The sequence below is a fragment of the Corvus moneduloides genome, chromosome 12 (assembly GCF_009650955.1).
Source record: "Corvus moneduloides isolate bCorMon1 chromosome 12, bCorMon1.pri, whole genome shotgun sequence".
Classification (NCBI taxonomy): Eukaryota; Metazoa; Chordata; class Aves; order Passeriformes; family Corvidae; genus Corvus; species Corvus moneduloides.
The window spans coordinates 4,960,783-4,983,966 of record NC_045487.1 but is presented as its reverse complement, the minus strand read 5'-3'; the positions used below and the strand labels follow the sequence as shown (position 1 = coordinate 4,983,966).

Genomic DNA, 23,184 nt, shown 5'->3' with positions numbered 1-23,184 from the left:
TTAATGGATGTGTATTGTAAGTTATCTATCCTTGGACAGTCTACTCTGGAACAGTCAAACTAAAAAATTGCTTTTATAAAATTATTTCAGTGTGCTTTAATACCAAATGCTGAGAAATATGGTAGATATACTAAGAAAATTAAAAGCCCTAGGGCTAAGTATTTTTATAAAAGTAACTTTAAAAACAGGACTTCAACCAACCAAGTTGACCTTGGTTGTTACAGTGCTGGAGAGCTTTGGTTGTGCAAAGCTACGAGTATAGCACTGTTTGAATAACTTATCAGAATCTGCCAGTGGTGTAAGGTTGTGACTTCTACTAACACTAAATCTACAGCTTTTGATTCAGATGATTAGGGAAATGTCCAACATGCCAGTGAAAAGTTTTTCAGGTATCTAAAACCAAAAGATACCTGAGGGTTTGGCCCTTAAGTGAAAATATTCTCAATTTTCCAGAATGCTCCTGGTGCAAAAGGTTGTGTCTCTCTTCCAGGAAAAGGATGGCATCCTAGAACAGAACAGGATTGCTGCATCCTTCCTTTTGGTAGATGTGTGCTGCTCATTTTTGTGTGAGTGTAGCTCAAAGAAGCAGTAACTCTCCCATGTGGTATATGGATACGGCAGTCGCTTCACCAGCAGGGATGTACAATTTGGGCAATACACACAGCCATTTCAAGAGCATTCCTAATCCCAAACCACTTGTTCTATTCTGAAAGCTCTACAAGGAACTTCTTCTTTATTCATCCCTGCCCCCTGCTCTTCCCATCCCTTCCCTTTGTGCTGCCAGTGGCATTTCCCTGGATGTTGCTGGCCTTGTCTTTGGGAAGTCACCTGGCAGCCCTGCCCATGTCCAGCTCTCTGGAATCTCACTGCCTCTCTCTACTGCTTCCATGCACAGGAAAGCCTGGAGAATAAGACAGGCTGTCCACAGCTGACTCCACAGAGAACTTGGCCTCAAAACTAAACTCAGTTTAGTATTTTTGAACGTCATGTAGGCTACAAAAGTGCTGCAGGGACAGGGAAGTGTCACTTACGTATCTCCCTCAGTCTCCCTCACACTTGGCTGCCCTGGACCAGGGAGTTCATGTGCCACTAATGCAAACACTCACTGAATTTACCCCGTGGAGTTCCCTGATGATGCAGAACTGGGTTATTTGTGGAAATTGATTCACTAGTCATGAATTTCATTTGAGAAAATCATGTAATTTTTGGTTCACTGTCTGCTCTAAAGTGACAGCAGTTCTTTTACATACCCCAACAGGCTCAGCAAACTATTTAGTCAGTTTGAGATTGAGAAGAAAACGCTGTTACATCTTCATTTCCCAAATGCAGCTGATGGTGAATCACTTGTGCCTAGTGAATGGTCTGTCAGGTCAGCAAAACCAACCCCTTTCTTATTTTTGGGCACATATATCCAAAAGACACTTATTCTTTGGATAAAAAATGTGAGTGTACTTTACTATGGTAAAACACATATATGAGACACTAACTCAAATTATTTAACTCCTTACACTCTATTAATGTTTCGTCTGTCTGCTTTCAGAACACTCTTAGAGTGTTGTGTTTCAATTTGTTTAATCGGGATTTTTGAATTCATGGCATAGGGTTTTAAAAACCCAAACACTGAAAAAAAATTTTTTAAGGTAAACATTTTAATTTTTATAGATCTGCATCTTTCATAGATGACTTCTTTTTAAGCTTTCTCACTTAGGTAGTATTATAACTAAATAAATTGGAATACATATTTAGCACTTGAACTTTTTGCAAATGAGCAAGGCTGTTGTTGTCCTGTTTTCAACAGAGTGCAGATCTATGCAGATGTAAAGCAGTTTGTAGACAGATGTGGGCAATTATATAGTTGTTTCCAGTGATCCCATATAGCACAGTGAAAACATCTCTTTGGCCATGTGACTGAGCACATGGGTACAGATTTAAGACAATAAGTAATAAATTTTTTGCATAGCAGAAGTAAAACTGGAGCACAGAACTCAGCATGTTTTCCTTGCATTTAATTTGTCCATTTTTGTTAGTCAAAATTGTGCTGTTTTAAGAGGAGGTGCATTGTTTTTCTAAGCAATAAAACAAAGAAAAGAAGTTACTTATATTGATCTGGTGAATGCAGTTATTATAGTCCCACACTTCATAAAAGTGCTCTCCCCCAATATTACACAAAATAACATGAATTTGAACTTTAAACACAAGTGATGAACCCTAACCTTTAGGATGAAGTTTTAGAATATGACTCTAAAGCAGCTACAAAATTTTAGACAGAGCCATCACATTCGCTCCCAAATTTTACAAAATGTAAAGAAACACGTAGACCATCTGGTCAGTAAGTTGCAAACCACTTTGCAGGATTTAATGTTTGGAAAATTAAATTAACTAAGAGATATAAAAAGTGCCAGTGGCTGGAAGTTTGCCCTTCAAAATTAGAGTTGAGACACACCTTTTAACATTAAAGTGATAGCATTTATTTATGGGACTTTGATTCACTACCAGCAATGGTGTACTTTCTGTGAATCACTTCAAATTAAGACATGATGATGTTGTAATATCATGGTTTAAGTAAACCAGAATTTGGGACCTCATGCAGAACATGGATGAAGAATGTTCCTGTGCAACCCAAGATGGGTTCAGTGGGTACAATTGTCCCTTTTGGCCTTCAAATCTGTGACTGTGAGCCTGTAAATAATGTCATGGCACACAAATAAGCAAATCTGGGCCCTCATACTGAAAAGGACCATGGGTTCCTCTTAACAGAGTGGCTCTGGGACTTCTTTGGTGCCCAGGTATGCAAACTTATTCTAGATCTGTATTTGAGTTTTAATCTATGTTTACTTGGGTTTTTAGTGTTATCAAGACACTACATCCCCAAAGGTTTATAGCCACAGAATAAACATTTGTCAAAAAAGGAAAACTTTGGTGACATTGAAAAAAATTTTGTGATATCATTTGTCATCTACTCCAGAAGGTCACTATTATTTTAATAGTTTTGTGGTTTTCATTTTAGATTATACTATACACTAAACACCTAAAATGCTAGAAATCTCAAGCTCAAATATGCAGAGTCTGTCTCACCATTATTTTTAGATCATTTAATGAACAGGATATTATTAGCTTTTATGTTAAACAGTGGTTAAAAATCTATAGTTTTAAGAAAGGCATGGTGACCAGCTGTTGGAGAATGAGTTCTAGTGTGTGAATAAAGTGCAGATCGCTCTAATGGAGCAGAAACTTCCAGCACTTCATGCTGTTTCAAATAACAAGTGATTTCAGACTCTAATTTTTTAGAATTATACTTTTTTTTTCACTGTACACACAGCATAGTTAGATTATGAATGGATGCCCTTCATTGAACAATGCCCACAATTACTTACATAATTAGATTTAATGTCGCTGACTTATGAGTCTGTGACTGGATGGGCACTAGAAAAGAGAAAGAACCAAAATCATAAAATGCAGATTCTGGGGTAAAGAGAGCTTGAAAAATATCTTTACTCCTTAAATATCTCATTTTTTAATCATATTTTTTAAAATGCCATTAAAAAAATTTGAGGCCAAATAGATTTTTTTTGTTGAAGATAAATTGTACTTCTGACCCTTACAAAAAATTGAAGTGGCTTATTGATTAACTTGGACAGGACTGTCCATTTTGATATGTATGGTATTATGAAGAGTATAAAAAATGAGCTAGTACATCACCAAAAAACTGAACGTAGAAAGATTTCAGACATTCTGATTATCTTGAATAAAAATTATTTGATATTCTATAGCCATCAGAGGAATTTATTAAACATCCCAGAGTGCTCACTTGAGTAAGGAACGTTTCCAACAAAATATAGGAGATGTACAGGTGATTCAGACACTTTTTCCTCCCTTACTGCCACCTTTGGAAGACTCTTTCCAGCCATTTAGAGAGAAACTGGAGACTATTCCATCCATTTTTCCCCAGAGTCATCTAACCAGTATTTATCCTTACTTGTGTCGTAAAATATCTCTGGTTACCTCTAGAAGTAATTCACAGGTGCAAACTTGCCTTTTAAAACCTGCACTATTTATGATTGTTGCATTAATGGAATCAGCAAGGCAAGAACTGTAAAGATCCTGGAGCATATGGTGCTGCCTGTGCTGCCTTTGCCCTGTACTGCACAGTCCATGTGACATTCAGCAGCCAAGGGCAAGGTCTTTTCCAGAATAACACTGAATTTCTGCACAGCAAAACTAACATCTCTGACTTTGGGGCACTAGGCAATCATTAGCACTTTTCTGACAGACACTCTGTACTAGATTTTGTGATTAACATATTCTGACCATTTAATTTCAAGAACAAGTCAAACGTTACGGCACACTATGTATTAAAATGCTCACTGCTCTAAGCTCCATCTCTAATGCTGCTAAATACTAGCAATGATCATTAGTATCCCTGTAGTAGGATAGGTTTACATGGTGCTTTGTAACAATGAAAATAACATTTCAGAGTGGTAATTGGGAAAATACACACTCTCTAGGGAAATCCTCTGATTATCTAAAGACAAACTTGGTTTGTATAAATCCTTCTTGCATGACCACAAAAGTTTCTTGTTTCCTTGGAATTAAAATAAAAAATTTAAACGTGCACATCATCTTGAAATCTTCGAAACATAAAATACTTTCTTATTATCTAGAAGGAAAGTTTAGTTATTCTAGATACCTTATATTAGTTATTAGCCCTAAAAATATTCCAAAAGGAGGAGGTTTATGTTCCCTCATTGGACTACAGCTGATAAGCATAATAAAAGTAAAACTTTTCCCAGTATTTATCAATATTTCTGCTGAAGTACTAAGAGTATCGCACCTCTCCATTGTGGGTGTTATTGTTTATTTCTGTGATAGTCTTTCTATGTATGCCTTTGTACACAACTTTCTTTGGAGAGAAACAATGGTTGAAGTGTGATCAGAAATTCCATATGTTATTCCAGAGCCGTATAATCCACATGTAGTCCTTTTCCCATGTATTTATCTTGTGAATTTCTTACCCCTCCCAAATATGCCAGGAACCTTTTGGTTTTGTCAGGCCATTATACTGCATAATCTGCTCCCAAATGTGAGATGCAAAGGGCACCAGTACAAAATGCACATATACAGCACAAGTTAATCTTGGTATTTTTTACCATTTTTTATTTCTCACTAGGCTTCAAAACAGATCTGCTTCACTAAAATTTTCATTTTGTACATTGCTCTACATACAAATTATTTCAGTGCACCTTTCCCATTTTCAACACCAGGTCTGAAATCACTTCATAGAGTGGGTGTTCTTTTTGGATGAGGCACATAAAAACAAAGAGAATAGTTGAGATGGTGACAAGGAGTAGAAACACAAACTCTGACCTTGAAGCCCCATCTAAGCGTCCTATCGTGCACAACACTCTGTTACTACCTCAGCACAAACCTCCAGGACAGGTACAGGAAACACAAAAATATTTCGATTTGCATATTTCCTCTTACCTTTGTGGTAAAGGTTTGGCAACTTATCCCTCTTATCCCTGTCTTTAATTCCATCATATTGGATGAAAAGCAAATATACAGCTGTTGCCATGGAGCATGTTGTATGTTCACACCCCAGCTTAGCACATTCCTTGTTCTGCTTATACCATGAATACTGAATGTTCATTCAAACACTGAAAAGGCACTGAGGAATGACTTCACAATGTATCTCAGTATTAAAAAACATCCACTTAATGACTAAGAAAATCTTTTTAACCTTGTGAGCAGCTGACCTTTGTCTTCCAACCCATCTTTCCTTTGTACATCTCAAAGAGTAGATGGCTCTTGCTGTATGACTGAAGGCCAACAACCCTGATGGTACCAGGTCAAAGAAAGTTGGAAGTTCAGAGCTGCTTGTGTGAAGCTCCCTTCCAGTTGCCTGGTGAATCTAAACCCAGATTAATTGAGTCAATTCACACATACACACTTCCACAGATTGCACAGAACTCAGTTTTCCAAATGGAGATGCTTTTCCAAGTGGAAAAGAATAAATGAAGAATTATTAAATTATTAGCAAATATTTTAGGCAAAATGTATTATAGAACCATAGGAATTTAGGTTGGAAGGGACTTTTGGAGATCATCTGATCCAACTTCTTGCTTAAGGCAGCACCAACTTAATTAGGTTACTCAGGGTCATGCTCAGTCAGGTTCTGAGTATCTCTAAGGGTGGATATTCCACAGCCTCTCTGGACATCTGTCCCAGTATTTGACCACTTACATGGTTTGTGCTGGGCATGACAGTGAGGACAGCAGAAGATTATTATTGACTCATTAGAATCAGATTAATTAGCTGTGCAATTCATAAGAGTCCTAAAAGTTAAAACTCCCTTTTGTAAGCTCATAAACCATTTGCAAGTGGGATCTTAGTATTAAATGTTTGCTGTACTAAAGTGGGAATTTAAGCTTCCATTCATGAAGTATCTGGAAAACAGTTTGGGTGTTGGAGCACCAATGTGCATTGGTCTCTGCACTAACCCTCAATTAATAACAAGCAGACAGCTGCAGCCTTCCCCAGCTCCAGTTTGTGACTGGCATAGTGCCACGGAAAGAACATACACTAGCCCAGTCCCAGTGAGACAAATGTAGGGAATAAATCTCAGAAAAACCTACATTTATAAAAATATAATTCTGTAATTGCCCTATTCTATGGAGGGACATGGAACAAAGCCCTTTGCCACATCATTGCTGCAAATGCATCCAGGAGCAGCTGAGGTATTCACACAACCGCCAAGTTAGGAATCTGACTAACAAATACGTGGAAAATTTCCTCAGTAATATATTCACTACTTACATATTCAATACTGCTTCGAGCACAGACATTTCTAAATGGTTCCTCAGCTTCATCGGAGTTCCAGTCTCACCCTGATGCTTGATGGGTCTGCACCATCTCTGAACAGAGACAGAAGGTAGCTGCAGCATGGAGATGTGCACATGCCTCCACAGGAACACTTGGAGTCATCTGGCACATGTTTGGAGCAGGATGGCAAGGTCTGTACCTCTCCACCAGAGAAACCCCAGTGTTGTTCCTGAGGACCTTCCTGAAAGGAGTAATGGATTCCAGTTTATAGCAACGCCTATGGCTGGAAGTGCTGCCAACACTTGGCTGAAACCTTATCACCAGGAATCATGATCATTTTAAAGAACTCAGCACTCATCAGTTAACAAGTCCTTGGCTTGAGTGAATTACCAGAGCTGACACAGGACTTGCTGAGATCAAGGAAGGGTGCTCATCTGTTACCAAAGGCAGCTTTCAAGAGATGTGGGGTCTGAGGACAGCAGGAGGGTAACCTGTGGTTGTCTCCTCGGCAGCACCATCAGTGATGGCAGCTCCCAGGGACTCTGCAATGCCAGAGGAGTTTCAGGGCAGCATGTGGCCAGAGCATGCCACACAGTGTGGTGTGATCAGCCTGACTCACTGCAGACCCTGGGACAAGCACAGATGTGTCAGTGCCTTTCACCCACCCTGGCAGCAAATGGCCGCCTCAGAGCCCAGCTAATTGCTCCAAAGCACACTTATGTTAAATCAATGGATATGCTTTCACACCCTGCATCTCTGTGTTTAAAGCACTGTCCCCATGTTTTAAATGCAGGTTTCTCATTAGCTGCACTCTAAGATAATTTAAGATGCAGCTGTCTGATGAACATTGACAGCTTTCATAACTGCCTTTACTGCTGTCCATAAGATAGTTTGTTCCTTCCAAGCACCAGTAGGAAGTTGGTTTTGCACTGGGCAGAATTCAAATCTCAAACACAAATTAAATCTGCAGTGAAAACCAATGCAATAATTGAGGCCAAAACTTGGCCTACTGACCCTGCTCATCTGAATGCTATTTCTGAGGGTATAATGATGTATTCTTCTTCCTTTTTGACAATTACTCCTTCACAGATAATTTTTGAAATTTTCTGTGCCATTTTTCTGTGATGTTGCTCTGGTATCCTGGATACTTAGTTGTAATATTCTTTGCTCCTGTCATGCCATTATAGTTGCCTAAAGCATGTTTCTTTATTCCCTTTTCTGCTCTACCTTTCTTTTTGGCACCTTCCTGTATTCTGCCACCACATTAACTTCATTTGTGTAACCAAGAAAATGAAGAATTCTACTGAATTCTGAAAGAAAGCTTTGTGTTTCATGAGTTTTCTTCTCTTATTATTGTACACTTTACAAACTGCTACTTCAGCTTTTCACTCAAAGGATCACCCCTCCACCTTCTGTATTGTACAAAGTCATCTATTTTTAGCCCCTTCCCTTTAAAATCTATCCCTGCATGGCATTATTCACAAATTTGACTTACTACTTTTGCTATATGGATGTTCCAAACCAATTGCCCTCTTTTCTAGTCTGGATAGAAAGTATGAAGGGGATATATGATTTAGCCTTCTCATATCACCTTATCCCTGTCCAGTCACTCATATAACGTGGACAAGGTTCTGCATTTTCTTCTCCCTTCTGTGTTAGTGATGGGGAGAGATTACTGTACTCCTTCACATTCAGGCCCGTCATCTGGGGATTATTTTTGATTTGCTTCTTTGTCAGATATGTATTATTGTTGTCCTGGTTGTGGCCAGGACAGGATGAATTTTTTGCAGTAGCCAGGAGAGGCATGGCCAGGACCCTGATGTTGTTCTATGCCACCTCACATCATCATTGCTAGGGGCAGGGAAGGGGACTCTCTTCCAGGAGGAAGGGACTTCTTCCAGTCAAGAAAATGTGGCAGAGGGAGCTGTCTAGTATTGTTTATTTACAGGGAGTTTTTCTGTGTGAATTATTTATTTTCTTATACCTCTTGTTGCTGTTACTATTAATTTTTCTCATCTCATTGCTGTTTCCAGTAAATTGTTCGTATCTCAACCCATGGTCTTTGCCTCTTGTGCCTCCAATTGGAGGGGGAGGGGGAGCAGAGGGTGGTTTTAGTGTGAGTACTAAATTGGAGAATATAATTTCTAAGCCATGACAATCATTTAAAAAATAGTTGTATCTCCCTGTGTGCTAGAGCTACAAAACGCATACCGCCACGGGAGATTCTTTACACAAAAACGGCTGTTTCATATCCCAGATCTTGGAGTAACTACATCTATTCGTCCATTTGTCTTGTTTTCCAACCCAGAGCCTTCATTTGTACCAAGCTGTCATTTCAATCCTTCAAAATCTCTGCAAAACTGTTGCCTTATCCTGCCTTAGACATTGCTGTAAAATCCACTTCAAGCCCTTTAATACAATGGCCACTTGGACTGACCAGTGTCCCCTTGTAGCCCCCTCTTGTCCCTCATCTCCTCCTTGCCATATCACCTTTGCAGAGCCAGCAAGCTTCCCTCCTCAGCTGGTAAAGCCTCTCTGAACATCTGAAATCCCAAATCCTCAGCACCTATGGACACATCTAGTGATGAAGGGCTCCCCAAAACCAAGGCTTTCACATCCCTGTGCTCAAGTTTACCACTTTGCTGTAAAAGGTCTAAGAAAATATTTTTCTACCTATCCCACAAGAACATGTGGTTTGTTTTATGACAGTCGTACCAGTAGCATTTGTAAAGCAATGACTCACTGAGTGGTAGTACAGCAAATAGTTCAAATATTTGTTTATGCTGTATTATAGCTAAACCTTTGTATTTTTTTAATGTGAAATCTTCACTTCTGACTAAGCTTTGGGATGGATGTAGAAGTGTTGAACTGAAGTCCTGGCCTTGAGCTGAATCTGAACGAAGCCCATATAGTGAAGAAAAATACTGGGTAAACTGTACAAAAAAGCACCAAAAAAAGCCATAACTGAACAAGGTAGAGGAGAAAAATCTGCCAATGAATATAAAAAAACAGCATTAATTTTTTTTCTAATGATTTCAAGTTAAGTTTTTATGCAAATTAATTATTGCTTCCTGCATTTCTGGAGTTGCTTTAATGTTGAAGAGCACCTTTAGTGATAGTCATGTTTTTATTTTTTAACTATTACTTATACATTTCAAAATCTGTTTGGAAACATGAGTATTTTTAACAAATTCCAGACAGTTCTATTGAGAGAACTGTGACTTGTTCATATAAACACTGCTTTGCTTAGAAATCTCTTCAAGTTGTTCTCCTATTCCTATAAACTGCTTTTAAACTAAAAGCCAAAAAGTTCATGGTTTAAATCCCAGGGATTCCTACTTAGATTTTACTTGCATGTAAGTTAATAAGGAATAACTGTGCTGACTTGTAGTATTGTAAAGGAAGTATAGGGAGAATCAGAACCATACTAGGTTGTGCTGAACCCTTCTTTGCTTATAAACACACACATTTCCCACACACAGACTCTCGGATGGTAGAAAACTGTAAAATCCCATTGAATTTTGCAGAAATGAGTTGTGCCAGCAACTCATTGTTGTGGCTGTGTTCAGAACCGACCACTTTTTAGCATAAAGGACACCAAGAATTTTGAATGTCCTGCTTCTTGCTTTCTTTTCAACTATTAACACTGAAATACAATAATGAACTGATTTATTGTACAAAAGAAAACAGGGATTTGATAAATAAAATGTGTCACTGTGCTTTAAAATAAACAGAAACCCTCATGTTCTTTGGATTTCCAAGTATGTTGTAGGTGATGATTAATGTCTGTAAGTCAAAGGGATTTAAACCATTTATGGAGGAAGAGATCTAAAGAAGTCTCTCCCACATTGCATAACAGTTTTTTATGACATGGATGCACTCTTGGATGGCAAAGGAAAAATTCCTGCTCTTCCTCCATATAAAGAATATTCTCAAGATTACCGTAACCTGCTGCTATAAAGGACTTTTTCATGCACTTTTCTTGCAACTTTGAAAACTCTCACTTTCCAAATGAAAGCCTAAAACATTTTTAACAAAATTAATGCATTTAGGAAGGAACAGCTGTTTGCTGTGCAACCTATGAGCAATAACCCTGGACAGAAATACGTTCTGTATCATGAACATGTCCAATATGAAAGGGTTTGTATGATGTAATTGCCTACAATGACAGGGACTACACAGGTTGACCAAAAAGTCTTTTCCTGATCCCTGTCTCATCTGTCAAGTTTCCTGTTCTAGGGGACACTATCAGCTTGTACAAAAACACCCTCCCTCCGGTGCAAGATTAATGTGTATAGTCTTACTCCTGTTTGCTCCAAAACCCACAATGAATGTGGCACTTCCACCACAGGTATAGTTGATACACGTACACTTCAATCCTATGAAAAGAAAGTGATGTACATTACATCCTTAAATGTATAGCGGGAGAGGGAAATGGCTTTAACAGACTTAAGCATTTAACAGCATAACAGATTTGAGCACTCTTAAGTTCTGACCAGGAAAAAGCTTTTGGAAACAAAACAAGAGAGGACAGGGTTATGAAAATAGGTCCTGTTAGTAGAGTCAGCAGCAGGGACAGATGGGACCAAGGGGGAACCAGGGCCCCAGTGTGGGACTGGAGATGCAGCACCAGGACAGGTTTGGAGAGTCAGAAAGGAACAACTGAGAGACCTGACCAGAATTTCAGTTTCTAAGAGACTGAATTTCACAGAAAGGTGGGACTTCTGAGAAAACTGGCATAAGGTCACTGAAGATATGAGTGTTCATGGAAGCTGTGGTTGGTTCAGGCCCTCAGCCAGGGTTTCATTGGATCTCCACTGCTAATGAAGGGAAACTCCCTCTGCCAGAAGGCCCCTTACACAAATGTTGCTTGGGGAAGGTAACTAACAAAGTGTACTTACGCAGACAAAATGTTGGGCCAGAAAAGTTAGGAATGCGAAAACACCACTTTGAGCAGTAACTTCTAATGGCTGCACCACTTCTGTAAATGCCACTGATGGTTTTCCATCTAAACCCCAACCATGGAATCTCATAGCAGGAAGCCTCGGCAGGGGCTTCATCTCTCAGGAGGGGAAGATCAAAGGTGCAGGACAGGGAGCAACAGGAGATCTTACAGCATTTATTTGTTTTAAGTCTTCCTAGGTCTGTGTTGAAGGACACATACAACTAATGGAGTTGTAATACCAGGCTGATAGGCTTTTCCCAGTGAAAATGTAGAAGTTCCAGGATTTCCCTAGAAAGTTTAACACCTCTTCTAATTCTAAGAAACTTGGAAAATAGAAAATTAAAAAGAGAAAAAAGGAGCTGAATAAAAAGCAGTGTCTTTTGATGTTAATGGGCTGTTCACTGGTTTTCCTGGGAAGATGTCATTTGATGTTTTGCCTGTGAGTAATTCAGATGAGGAATGGCTTCCCTTTCATTTTTAAGACTATCTAGCCCTTTCACTTTCATTTTGATCTTCCAGCTAACAACACAAATTTAGTACTGAGGGGGTTTCATAGCTGGACCTAATGTGTGGGTCAGATTCTGAAGAGAATCCCAGCAGCTATTCCACTGTTATTTTCCTAACATGAATACTGGCTGCTTCAGAAGATATATTGCCATAATTTTGTACATCTGGAACAAATTCTCCAATTACCAGATTTTGTGAAATCAAATACAAGAGAAATAAAAATAAGTTACAAAGACAAGAAGACGAGATTTACCGCTAATGAGATACAGTATTTCTCAAAGCAAAGGTAACAAAAAGGGGGGAGGTTAGGGCAATACCGAATTTTTAAAAGAGACACATGTAGAATCAGATGGCCTTTATCTCTCTCAGAAATCTTACTGCCTTTCCTTCCTTGGCACTTTCTTCAAATACCCTTCCAACACCCTGAGGCACAACATGGGACAAAGACCTCCAATGAAAAAACCCACATAAACCAGTACAAGTCCTGTAATCATAGCAATGAAAGGCAGTTTTTCGGGTGTCTGTCATGCAGTCGCTCTGATGCTCTGAAGAGTTCACTAACAGAGACCATCTGAACACCACCGATTACAGTTTAAATTTTTTATATGGATGTGCATGGCAAGAAGAGAAGATGACATGTATTTATTTTGGAAATCACTAAGTAGATATGCAACCTTCCAAACCTTTCTAGAAGTTTACTCATCTCCCAGAAGGTGTTTTCTGGGAGCACAAGGATTTTTATCTCTACCCTTCAGAGCTGTGAACTGAGATGAGTATGCTGTGCTTTGACGTTATAGTTACAGCTGTAGAAATAATTGCATAGGAATTACCCTTTTTTAACTTAGCCTAGATGTAATTTTTTTGATAACCAAACAAAAACATTGTGCAGTTAAATGATTTTGACCCAGAATTTTCTTTGAAGGAAGAGTGAGGGGGTTGTTGTATTCTGCATATGTAAGCACAACACTTAAATTTATGAAGCTATAGATATTTGTGCTGTAATTCACTGATGTATATTTTTTATTTCACATGAACTTTAGAATGCAGATATATTTTTAAAGGCTTTTTATTTATGATTTTCATCTTAGTTTGTGCGGCTGTGTATAGAGCTCGGTTTAAGGCTACTTGGAAGCTTAAAATTGTGTTGCAAATGCATTTGCACAGATGCCATGTTCTCACTCTATTTGTTCTCTTTAAATGTATTTATATGGTAACATATCAGAACCTCAGTTCATCCAGAATTAGCCAGCAGGGGCAGAGAGAGAGAGAATCCAGGGAAGTGATGGTACCGATTTCTAGCAATCTTTTAATTGTGATACCTCTACAAAGTTTGTTTGTAGTCATAGCACTTTTATTAAATTTAACTCCTTCATTTTCCAAACCAAATAAAGTGAAATCGTGGATTTGGAAACTGTAACTACCAAGGTCACTTTTGGGAACGTTACTCAGTTCTGATTAAAGATGGAACTGAGGGGGAAAATGGAAAATCAGACACTGAAGCCCTAGATATTTTCTGCATATTCTCAGAACCATGTATTGCTTATTCTAGGGGAGGATTTAAAGTATTGTTTCTATTAATCACTAGCTGTCACAGAGTTATTTCTCATTAAGAGAACTGATATGATTTGTGCAACCTTAAGTAAATACAGAAAGAGTATTATTTTACATAGTACCTGTTAAAACAAATACACATCATTATAAAAACAAAGTAGTGATGTTTGTTGTTTCTGTGGATTGTGGATAGAAGGAAAATGGGACAGACAGTAGCAGGTGTGGCTAAAACCCTGATATTTATGCCTCCACTGAAGCGCTTCCCAGTGGCACTCTAAAGGGGATAAATATTACTGAAGAACTTAAAGCCCTGCACTAGAAAAGGGACCATGTTGAGAGGTCAAGTATGTTTGATGCTACCCTCAGATGCATTCAGTGAACAACGAGGCAGTAATGAGGACAGGAAAATATCTACTCAGACTTTTTATGCATCATTAGTCAAGCCAGTGGGTATTATGGTTGAACTAAAAAAATCAAGGAAAACAAACTAATTTTGGATTAAACTAGATTATTTTCATTTTCTGCCCAACAAAACAATAAACTGAAAAGAGGGTTAAACAGAAACAAAATATTTTGTCTTCAGTTTATTTAGTCCTTCTTTATTTCAGTTAGTTAAATTTGAACATTGATAGTTTTGTTCTGAAAATGCTGTAATGAAATGGTTAGTCTTTCCCAAATATATTTGTTTTCTGAATGTTTTTTCAGCAACTATTCATTAAATTTGACCCAATTTCATAAATACTTTTATTCTCCCTTCATGATGTGTTTAACTGGTTAATCACATTCTCCATTGCCATTATTTTGTTTCCCAGGAACAAAGACTACTCATATTTTCTCTTTTTATCCTCTTAATCGAAATGCAGGCTGCCTCATCACCAAAATACTTGAGTGTTTTCCATATTAAAAAACGCCCTCCACAAAACCTCTTCACATGGAGCAACAACGTGAAAATAAGAAATCTGTGTAGTTAAAAAAAGGTGAAAAAAAGGTGAGGGTGAAGAGATGGTTTTTGTATGTGATCCAAGAAAAGGTGAGGTATTTGTCCATCTTCTCTGAGGCTCTTCCTCCAGTGAGCAAGTTGGGGAACCAAGCTGGTGCAATCTCGCAAAACAAAGACAAGTATCTCCCAAGTAGCACCAACCTGCCATGGAGTTTGTGTTCCAAGTCCAAAGTCCTGAATTAAAAGGGAGGGGAATGCATGTGTTGTTTATCTGGTACAGACAGAAAAGCAGTAACCCAGACTCTCCAGTACTGATAGCTGTGGTCTACCGAGTTTAGAAGCAATTTAATTTTTTCCCCAGGACATACATATATGTGTTTTGCTCCTTGGTATAGCAAGCTGCAGTAATTAAGGTAACAAATCCACAGGCAGCCCACACAGAGTTCCACGGTTCAATGTACAGTTTTTCTGGCTAGTCTGTGATAGGAACATGAAAGTATTTTAAAGCCAAGGATAATTTGGACAGCTGCTCTCTATAAAGTCAACAAGATCATAATAAGTATACTATTAGTTTGACAACTGAAAGCCACACATCCCACATGAGGACAAAAAAAAAAGCCAGTTCATTTATTTTGTGAAGCCTTTTCCCTCTTTTCAGACAAATGATCTCAAACTTGCCCAGGCTGAGCTTCAGTTAATTGTTTTGCCTCTCTGAGCAATCCTGAAGGGGACTGTGCTAAATTTAGAGTAAAGAGGATGCCTTGCTTTGCCTCTGAGGTGGTTCTGTGTAGATATTTGATAAACCAGAGCACCAGAGCTGTTTGGGATGCTGCAGTGGGAGCCCTGGAGATGGAGGAAGGTGTCCACTACAACTCAGAGACATCTTAGCACAGTTCCCATGTAAATGAACTGAGATAGAAGTATAATGTTTAGTTGCTAATTACATTTAGACTCCTTTGGGGAACCCACCAAGATTTCTATGAATGTACAGTTCCAGCCAGTGAACAGACAGAATTAATCCATTGGTTTGCTCTAACAAGGGACCTAAAATGAACAATTACTTACACTGCTGCGATTGCCCTTCTTCAAGGTTAAATTCTCCATAAAGATTCCACTATTGCTCTTCACATGAGATGATTTTTCTTTGAAGAGCAGTGAAAGCTATTACATGATCTCTCCACTTATTTATTCTTCTAAATTAACAATACTGCTTTGGGTTAATGATAATGACTTTTTTTTCATTAGTGGCATCTTTATCCTTCATAAACCACATATTAAAAACAAAATATAAAAATTAAAGAATGAAAAAATAAAACCTGGGAGAGTCTTTGAAGGTTTCCTTATCATAACTGATCTTCCAGCATTGACTTTTCATGGCAGACATATGTAACAAAAACTGTTTGTTCTAAAAACCCTCCCTACCTTCCACACATTACCAAATACTATTCTAATACTTAATTCCTACTGCCATTACAACATTTTTCCTAATGACTTGATCTGAATTTCACTTGGTGCAGTTTAACCCCGACTTGCTGTCCACTAGTTGTGTTTGGATTTTCCTCTGCATTCTCCCTCTACCTCAGACTTGACCAGCATCCAGGTTCCACAGCATCATGATGCTGTTAATTCACATTCAGGGTGCAGTCCCAATACAGTCCCTTAGCTTTTGCTGTAGAAATGTTCCTTACACTGGCATTCTCCAGAACAGGCTGATAAAATTCATTCCTTCCATGTAAGAACCCTGCCTTTATACCCTTTGTTTGCTTTTTTATTTTTTAATTGGTGCATTCAAAAATTTTGTGTATTTACTCAAATACTGTGTTCCTAAAAATACAAATTTTTATAAGTTGGAAACAGCAAAGTGGATGTACACTACTGCAAACAAGATCTTTGCTGTAAAATACTGCAATTTGTCGTCATCAGTTCTCTGTTCAAGGTAGTTTCAAGATACAAAGAGGACTGGGGAAGCTTATAGGGACATAATACGTGTGGATTCAGGAGAATGATCAGTAACTAACAAAGCAGCAAAAAAACCTTTCTTTGGCTCTTTGAAACAAGACATAGCTAAGGAATATAACAGTAATAGTCTCATTTTGCAACCAGATTTTCAAAGAAATTGTGCTTTTATTGATGATCTCAGACTCTCTCTTGTTTCTTCACATTGGAGCTACTGCAAGTGTCCAGATCAGATTTGAGGATGTGTTTACATCTCTTTTAATGTTTTCAGAAGGGGCAGTGGCCTTGCTGTCAAAATACTACTGGGGCTCTGCATTTCGCTCCTGTACTGCCAGGTCTGTTCATGGGCATTCTTTCTAATACAGTTTTGGTTTTTCCTTTTAGGTAGAGAGGATTGTAGACAAAAGGAAGAACAAGAAGGGCAAATGGGAGTATCTTATCAGGTGGAAAGGCTACGGGAGCAATGAAGACACCTGGGAACCTGAACATCACCTACTCCATTGTGAGGAATTTATTGATGAGTTCAATAGACTACATGTTACCAGAGAAAAGCGATCCAGGCATGGGAAACAGGCCAGTGCACCAAAATTATTGCGGGAAAGCCGAGGGTCATCTGTTGAGAAAATATCACATAGACCTTCTGAATCTGGGAAGTCTAAAGGATCAACACACAAAAGGAAGAGAATTAATCCATCTCATCAAAAACAGAAACGAGGATATGCAGCAAAGCCAGGATCTGCAAATGACAGGGCTGCTAAAACTGTTACTTACCGAACTACTCCCAGCGGTTTACAGATCATGCCACTGAAAAAGCCACATAATGGTCTGCAGAATGGAGATGGCAGCCATGAAAAAGATTCTAGACATTTTGGGAATGGCTCACAGCAGCAAAACATGGATTTAAATGATCACGAAGGAGAACAAAACTTGCCCAGTGTGTTGGAAGTCAGTAGCGATTCCCCTGTTGTGAATGGAATTGGTATGTGATTTAAACAACTCTTCTTTGCGGGAGGGGGGTGTTAATTGCAGCAACTGCAAGTATGGCCCAAAATGGAAAATTTGGAAAAATTGTTGTCACACAAGTGATATGGTGAGAAGCACACAAACAAATTCCACACTTTCTCCATATATTATAGACTTTTTTTATCATTTGGCTTCTCTCTTTCCTTTTCCCATAGAGTGACACGAAGCAGTGTGGGGTCTGTCACGTGCCTTTGCAGTGTACATCCCTATGGGAAATGAGGATAGGGCAGGGAGTAGGAATGACAACTTATACATACAGTAGGTATGTATAAGGCTGCAGCTCTGGGTTTGTGTATCACCACATAACAAATCACTACTCGGTTAGGTGTGCTCAAACGCAGTGGTCTAGAGAAACCAGAATTATTTTAGAATTAATACCACTCTTGCTAAAGTGCCCCGGTAAGTATGGCTGAATAAGATTCAAGTTCTCAGTATCAATGCTTGTCATAGTCAGGAACACTCAGAACAGCCAGTTCCTTGTCTCTGACAGTGACTGGACACATCAAAAGTCGTAAGACCTTTAGAGGAAGGTACAAACAGTCTTGAAGTGAACAAGAAGATATAGGAGAAATTTCTCTCTAATCCTCATAGTTACTCACTGGCTTAGTTCTCAAAGAATAAGGTTTATATTCTCTATAAAAACTATTCAGCTTAATGGAAATTAAATAGCTTCTCATTATCTATATATGTCCAATCTTTTTGGTTTGTTTGTTTTTAATCCTACCAAATTTATAGCCTGTCTCGGTTTCAAGACAAATTTCAGGAGAAAACGCCCTGGAATGAGCATTTCCACTACGGAGAAAGGGCTTAAATAACTCCCTTTTCTACTGCCAATGAGAGAAATGGATACCGGGGGGTGAACATGAAAAAAAAAAACCTGTTTATTAACTAAAAAAATTGAATAAATGCTAGATATTGAAATTGAGGAACCTTCCCCCTTCCCCCCTCCCCCCCCCCCAGAAACCCAGTAACAGTCTTCTCTTGCCTGCAGGTACTTTCCCCTTTGTGTAGTTACAGTCGCAGCCGGCAGGGGCGCTGGTGGCTCCCGGCTGGGCAGGGCGGGTGCGATGACTCCCCCTCGGCTGCAGGGGGCGATGTGGCGTGAGTGCGGCCGTCTCTCTCCACGTGGCACAGCTGGCAGATGGGATGGAGAAAAGGCTTCCTTTATGAGCCCCCAGGGGCAGCCGATCCTGGTGCCCCCTCTGGACAGCAACAGGAGCTGTAGCAGGGACCTCAGGAGAAGCAAGCTGGAGCAGCAGGACCTCCTGGCAGGCAGGGGGTGAAAGCTAGAGTCTAGCACAAACCCAAAGCGATGGCAGTGGTATGTCAGGGGTTGGGCAGCAGCAGCCTGGCTCCCGAACACAGTAGGGAAGAGGCTCCCTGGGATTTCTCACAGGGGCAGGCTGTGTGGAGGGTGGGGGGGCAGCCCCCTGGTGAGAAAACAGGGGTGTTCCTGGGTCCTGGCGGGCATGCACTGGCTTTGAGCTTCCTGACAGCAGAGCAGCAAAAGAAGCCAAGCCAAGAAGCTCAGTCACAGTGTCAAAGCAAAAAAAAATAAAAAAGAAGAAAGCAAAATGCGCAGAAACAGCAGGATCCCTGGTCAGAGATACCAGACACAGTCGAACAGCCTGCACCAAAAAGAAAGGGGCCACCTCTCACCCTGCCGCCAGCTCCCTCTGGAAACCCCGGCCTGGCTCCCATTCATCGAGATAGCCCTAGAGCCAGGGAGGATGGCGGGTGGGGCAGGAACAGCAGCCACTCCAGGCACAAACAAAACAAAACAGATCAAAACTCCCAAAAATGGTAGGGGATAATAAACCATCCATAAGAAACAGCCTCAATGGTGTTTTGTGACAGTAATTTCCAGGAGTTAACAATAAGATGCACATTTTATTTGATCAGGTTTTGGGATTTTGTTGGGGGGGAGTTGACCTTTACTGTCACTGAATAGCCTCCCATCCCTCTATGAAGGGATGAAGTGGAGGATGCCGTGTCACTCAGTAGGCAGTCCCACCCTTTTCAGATTTCCTACCACATGGAAGACTTTACTGGTTCCTGAGAGTTTTGAGTATCCTCTTGTGCCATTGCTGTGGGGGGGTGGTTTTAATACCTTTTAAAAACGGCAGGAGCTGTTCCAAATGATTTCCGACTGCTTACTGATACAGTGACGATAGAACTTTGGAGAATTACTTTTTCTGCTCTTACACACTGCATAAAGGTTTTCATTGACTGATCCACAGTTGCTCTTGGGTTTTTTTTCCTTCCTTGTTCCAGTTAATTTAGAACACAGCTTTATGTATGATCCCTTTCACTATGCATTTAATCTGCTTTACAGTTGCCAATTCACCTTTTGATTCAGTGAAGCTCTTCAAAATCTTTCCTAGTTTTCACTCTACTTATTTTGTATTGCTTTCAAATTTTCCTCTCATATTTCTCTTCCCAGTTCATTAATACATACATTAAATAAACTAATCCTTCTGCAGGTCCTTGGGACAGCCAACTTGACATGATGAAAAGTAACCATTTGTTCCAATTATTTATTTTTATTAGCTACTTTCTATAGCCCATGATAGTACTCATTTCCTTAACAGCTTCTGGTGAATTGCCCTGCCAAAAACTTTTCAGAAGTCAACATAAATTATATCACCCCGCTTTCCATTTTCCACCCTACTGGCAACCTGGCAAATGCTCCTTGATTTGGGAAGGAGAACTGACCTTGCCCAGTCTTACTGGCTATATGTGATAGCTACTGGGATCTTTCAAACCAGGCATCAAATATACTATTAAAAACTCCCAAACCAGCAAAATACATGGTCAGATTTAAATGCATTAGTACTCCTGATGATGTCAATGATATTTAAAGTGAAAGCACTTAAAAGTGTATTTTGGCTTTTGAATTTTGTGGAGTTTGAGTTCATGTAAGAATGCCTAAAAAGTTACCTGCTTCTTTAAGACAACTTACATATCTAATTACAGATGTGTATAAAGTTTTGGGGTCTTTTTTACTGTTTCTAATGAAGTTTTTAAAATTATTAATTCTACATTATTTGTAGGGAAGTTCTGATACAAAATGTATCTTTGAAATGCATCAATTCCCATATTCTAGAATATTTTGTTTAATGAAGAGCTAAAGGGTCACAAAGAACTGTAAGGTCAAATGAGCCTTTCCTTTGTCCCCACAAGAGCTAAGGAATGGCCTCCAGCACTCCTGATTAAATAATCCCTGTCAGAGAGCTCTAGTTCCGTGGAAAGCTTCTTTGCCTGAGCAGCCAGGTGTTCTCTCCTGGCCCAAGAGCTGATCTCTGCAGCTCCTTTCAAACAGTTCTTTATGATGGCTTTGGCATTCTCCAAATCCATCACTTGTGTTCTGTATTTTGCTCCCCTTGCATTCTGTGGGCAAAAGTAAGAGATCTTTAAATCTCTGCCTGGTTCTTTTCTGAAAAGCCCATACTCAGCAGCACTGCCAAGGTCAGAAATCCCTCGAGTCCTGCTGTGTGATACCCAGCACATGCAGAGTGGAGAAAACTACAAAGAGGAGAGATGAGACTGCCAGAGTAAGAGAAAACAAACTGGTGAAGAAGGGTCAAAATGAAATGACTAGGTTTTTTCTTAATATTGCCCTGAAAGCTTGAGAGAAGCCACATTTCTGATACAGGGGTCTGAAATGTCAAGTGGAAGAAACTTGCACTACTCTTCACCAAGTCCAACAATTTCCTTAACTCGCTCAGTATTCACACTCGCATAGAGGATGCCAGTGTGATTCTGCCCTGTGTCCCATTATTATCACAGAAACCCACTCTAATTGGGATCAATGCCACACTAAAACCAGGCTGAAATTTTACAAATTACAAATGAAGAAAGTTTCAGAGAAAAATGTCCAATTTGTTGAATAACAGAAATTTTGTTCCAAACATTTTGGGTTTCAAAACTTTCTCCAAATCTGAGCCAAGGTCCTAAGGCTGTGTCCCTGGGGACTGGGAGCAGTGTGGCAGTCTGCTTGGCAGGACTCCCACGTTTAGCTTGGAGGCAGCTAGCTATGCCAGAGGTTTCAGGCAGTCTGCCACTGAGTCTGGAAGTTGAAAGTCTGGCATGCCCCATCAGCACTTGCAGGGCTCGCAGGCACTAGATGTGGAACAAAGAGGGAGCTTGGAGGACCTGGTTTGGCTCCCAGAAGCTGTGGCTCCTGAGCGGCCCTGTTCAGAATCTGAGGAAGCAGACATTTATGTCAGCTTTGAGATTGCCTGTATGGAACCCAAATGAATGTCAGACTCATTTCACAGCTAAGTGTAAGACTGCACAGAAAATATAGAAATTTTAGGTTTGTCTTGAGATGAAGCCTAGATTTGGAAAAGTCACAAATTCCATACCATTTGAAAACCCAGCTGTAGGCCCAGCTCTGCTACCAGTGTGGGCCTATGCTTGAAGGTCTCCAAAACCCACCAACCTGAACCAGTATTGTTTCATATTATAATAATGTTTAACCACCAGTGCATTGAACCAAGCAATATAGATAGTAATGTTTAAACTAGAAGTAATCAAATAATAGTTATTTTGTTTGTCTGTCCATGGCAGTTCTGTTCAAACAAATAACAGCTATTTGAAAACCAGCTTTTGATGACTCCTTGAATGAATTTCCACCAGTCTGTTTGGTTTTGTATATAAATCCACTTGGGTACAAGTGTTTCTTCAACCTCTAGACAAAAATCCCACCAGGAAGCTCTTTACGCCAGAAGGATGAGTGTGTACCTACAGGTGTGTGCACAAAATGATCAGTGCACCCCACTGGAGGCCTGGGACCTTGTGAAAGTTGGGACAGATCTTTAATACCAAAAACTGTCTTCTACCTTCTATATGTCCTGCCATAAGGAGATCAGAATCATCTTTACTGACAGTTATTTAGGGGTCTGCAAATTGGAAAATATTGAAAAACTCTGTGAAGAACATCCATTGATGCTCCCAGAAGCTAACAATACTGTTCTTTCTGATTATATTTGTTGTCTTCTGTTATTACATTTCTGTTTCTCTCCAGATACTGTAATTGAGAGTGATTGTTTTGTCAAGTTTCTTGACAGAATCAAAAAACATCCCCTTTTAATCTTCTCTTTCCTTTTTCTACATCGCTCTATTTCTGTACCATCTGCTGAAGAACTTCTGCCTGTCATGTATCACTAACCACTGTTTTTCTCCATTATGAAAATCTTTGTAGTCTCATGGTGTCCTTGATTTAAATACTCTCTGTGACTTAGTCACTGCTTCCTCTTGGTTTTTTAGCTTATTCTGTTTTATTTATTCTGAAAGAATACTGGCAGTAAAAGACAAGCAAACATGCTTGCTCTCTCAGTTTGGATAAAAACTCATTGCTTTTAGATATCTTACAGATGCTCCCTTAGTTGGAGAAGTCTGAAATTATTAGTAAATTATCAACAGAACACAGCTTTTAAGT

General features: G+C 39.5%; 1 protein-coding gene across 1 annotated transcript in view; it reads left to right on the top strand.

Moving 5' to 3' along the window:
- The window catches only part of CDYL2 (chromodomain Y like 2), a 59,720-nt gene that overhangs the window by 13,279 nt on the left and 23,257 nt on the right, over window positions 1-23,184 (top strand). Inside the window, exon 2 of the mRNA XM_032121740.1 lies at window positions 17,103-17,697. Coding sequence (XP_031977631.1) covers window positions 17,103-17,697 — 595 coding nt within the window. The remainder of the gene's footprint in view (window positions 1-17,102; window positions 17,698-23,184) is intronic.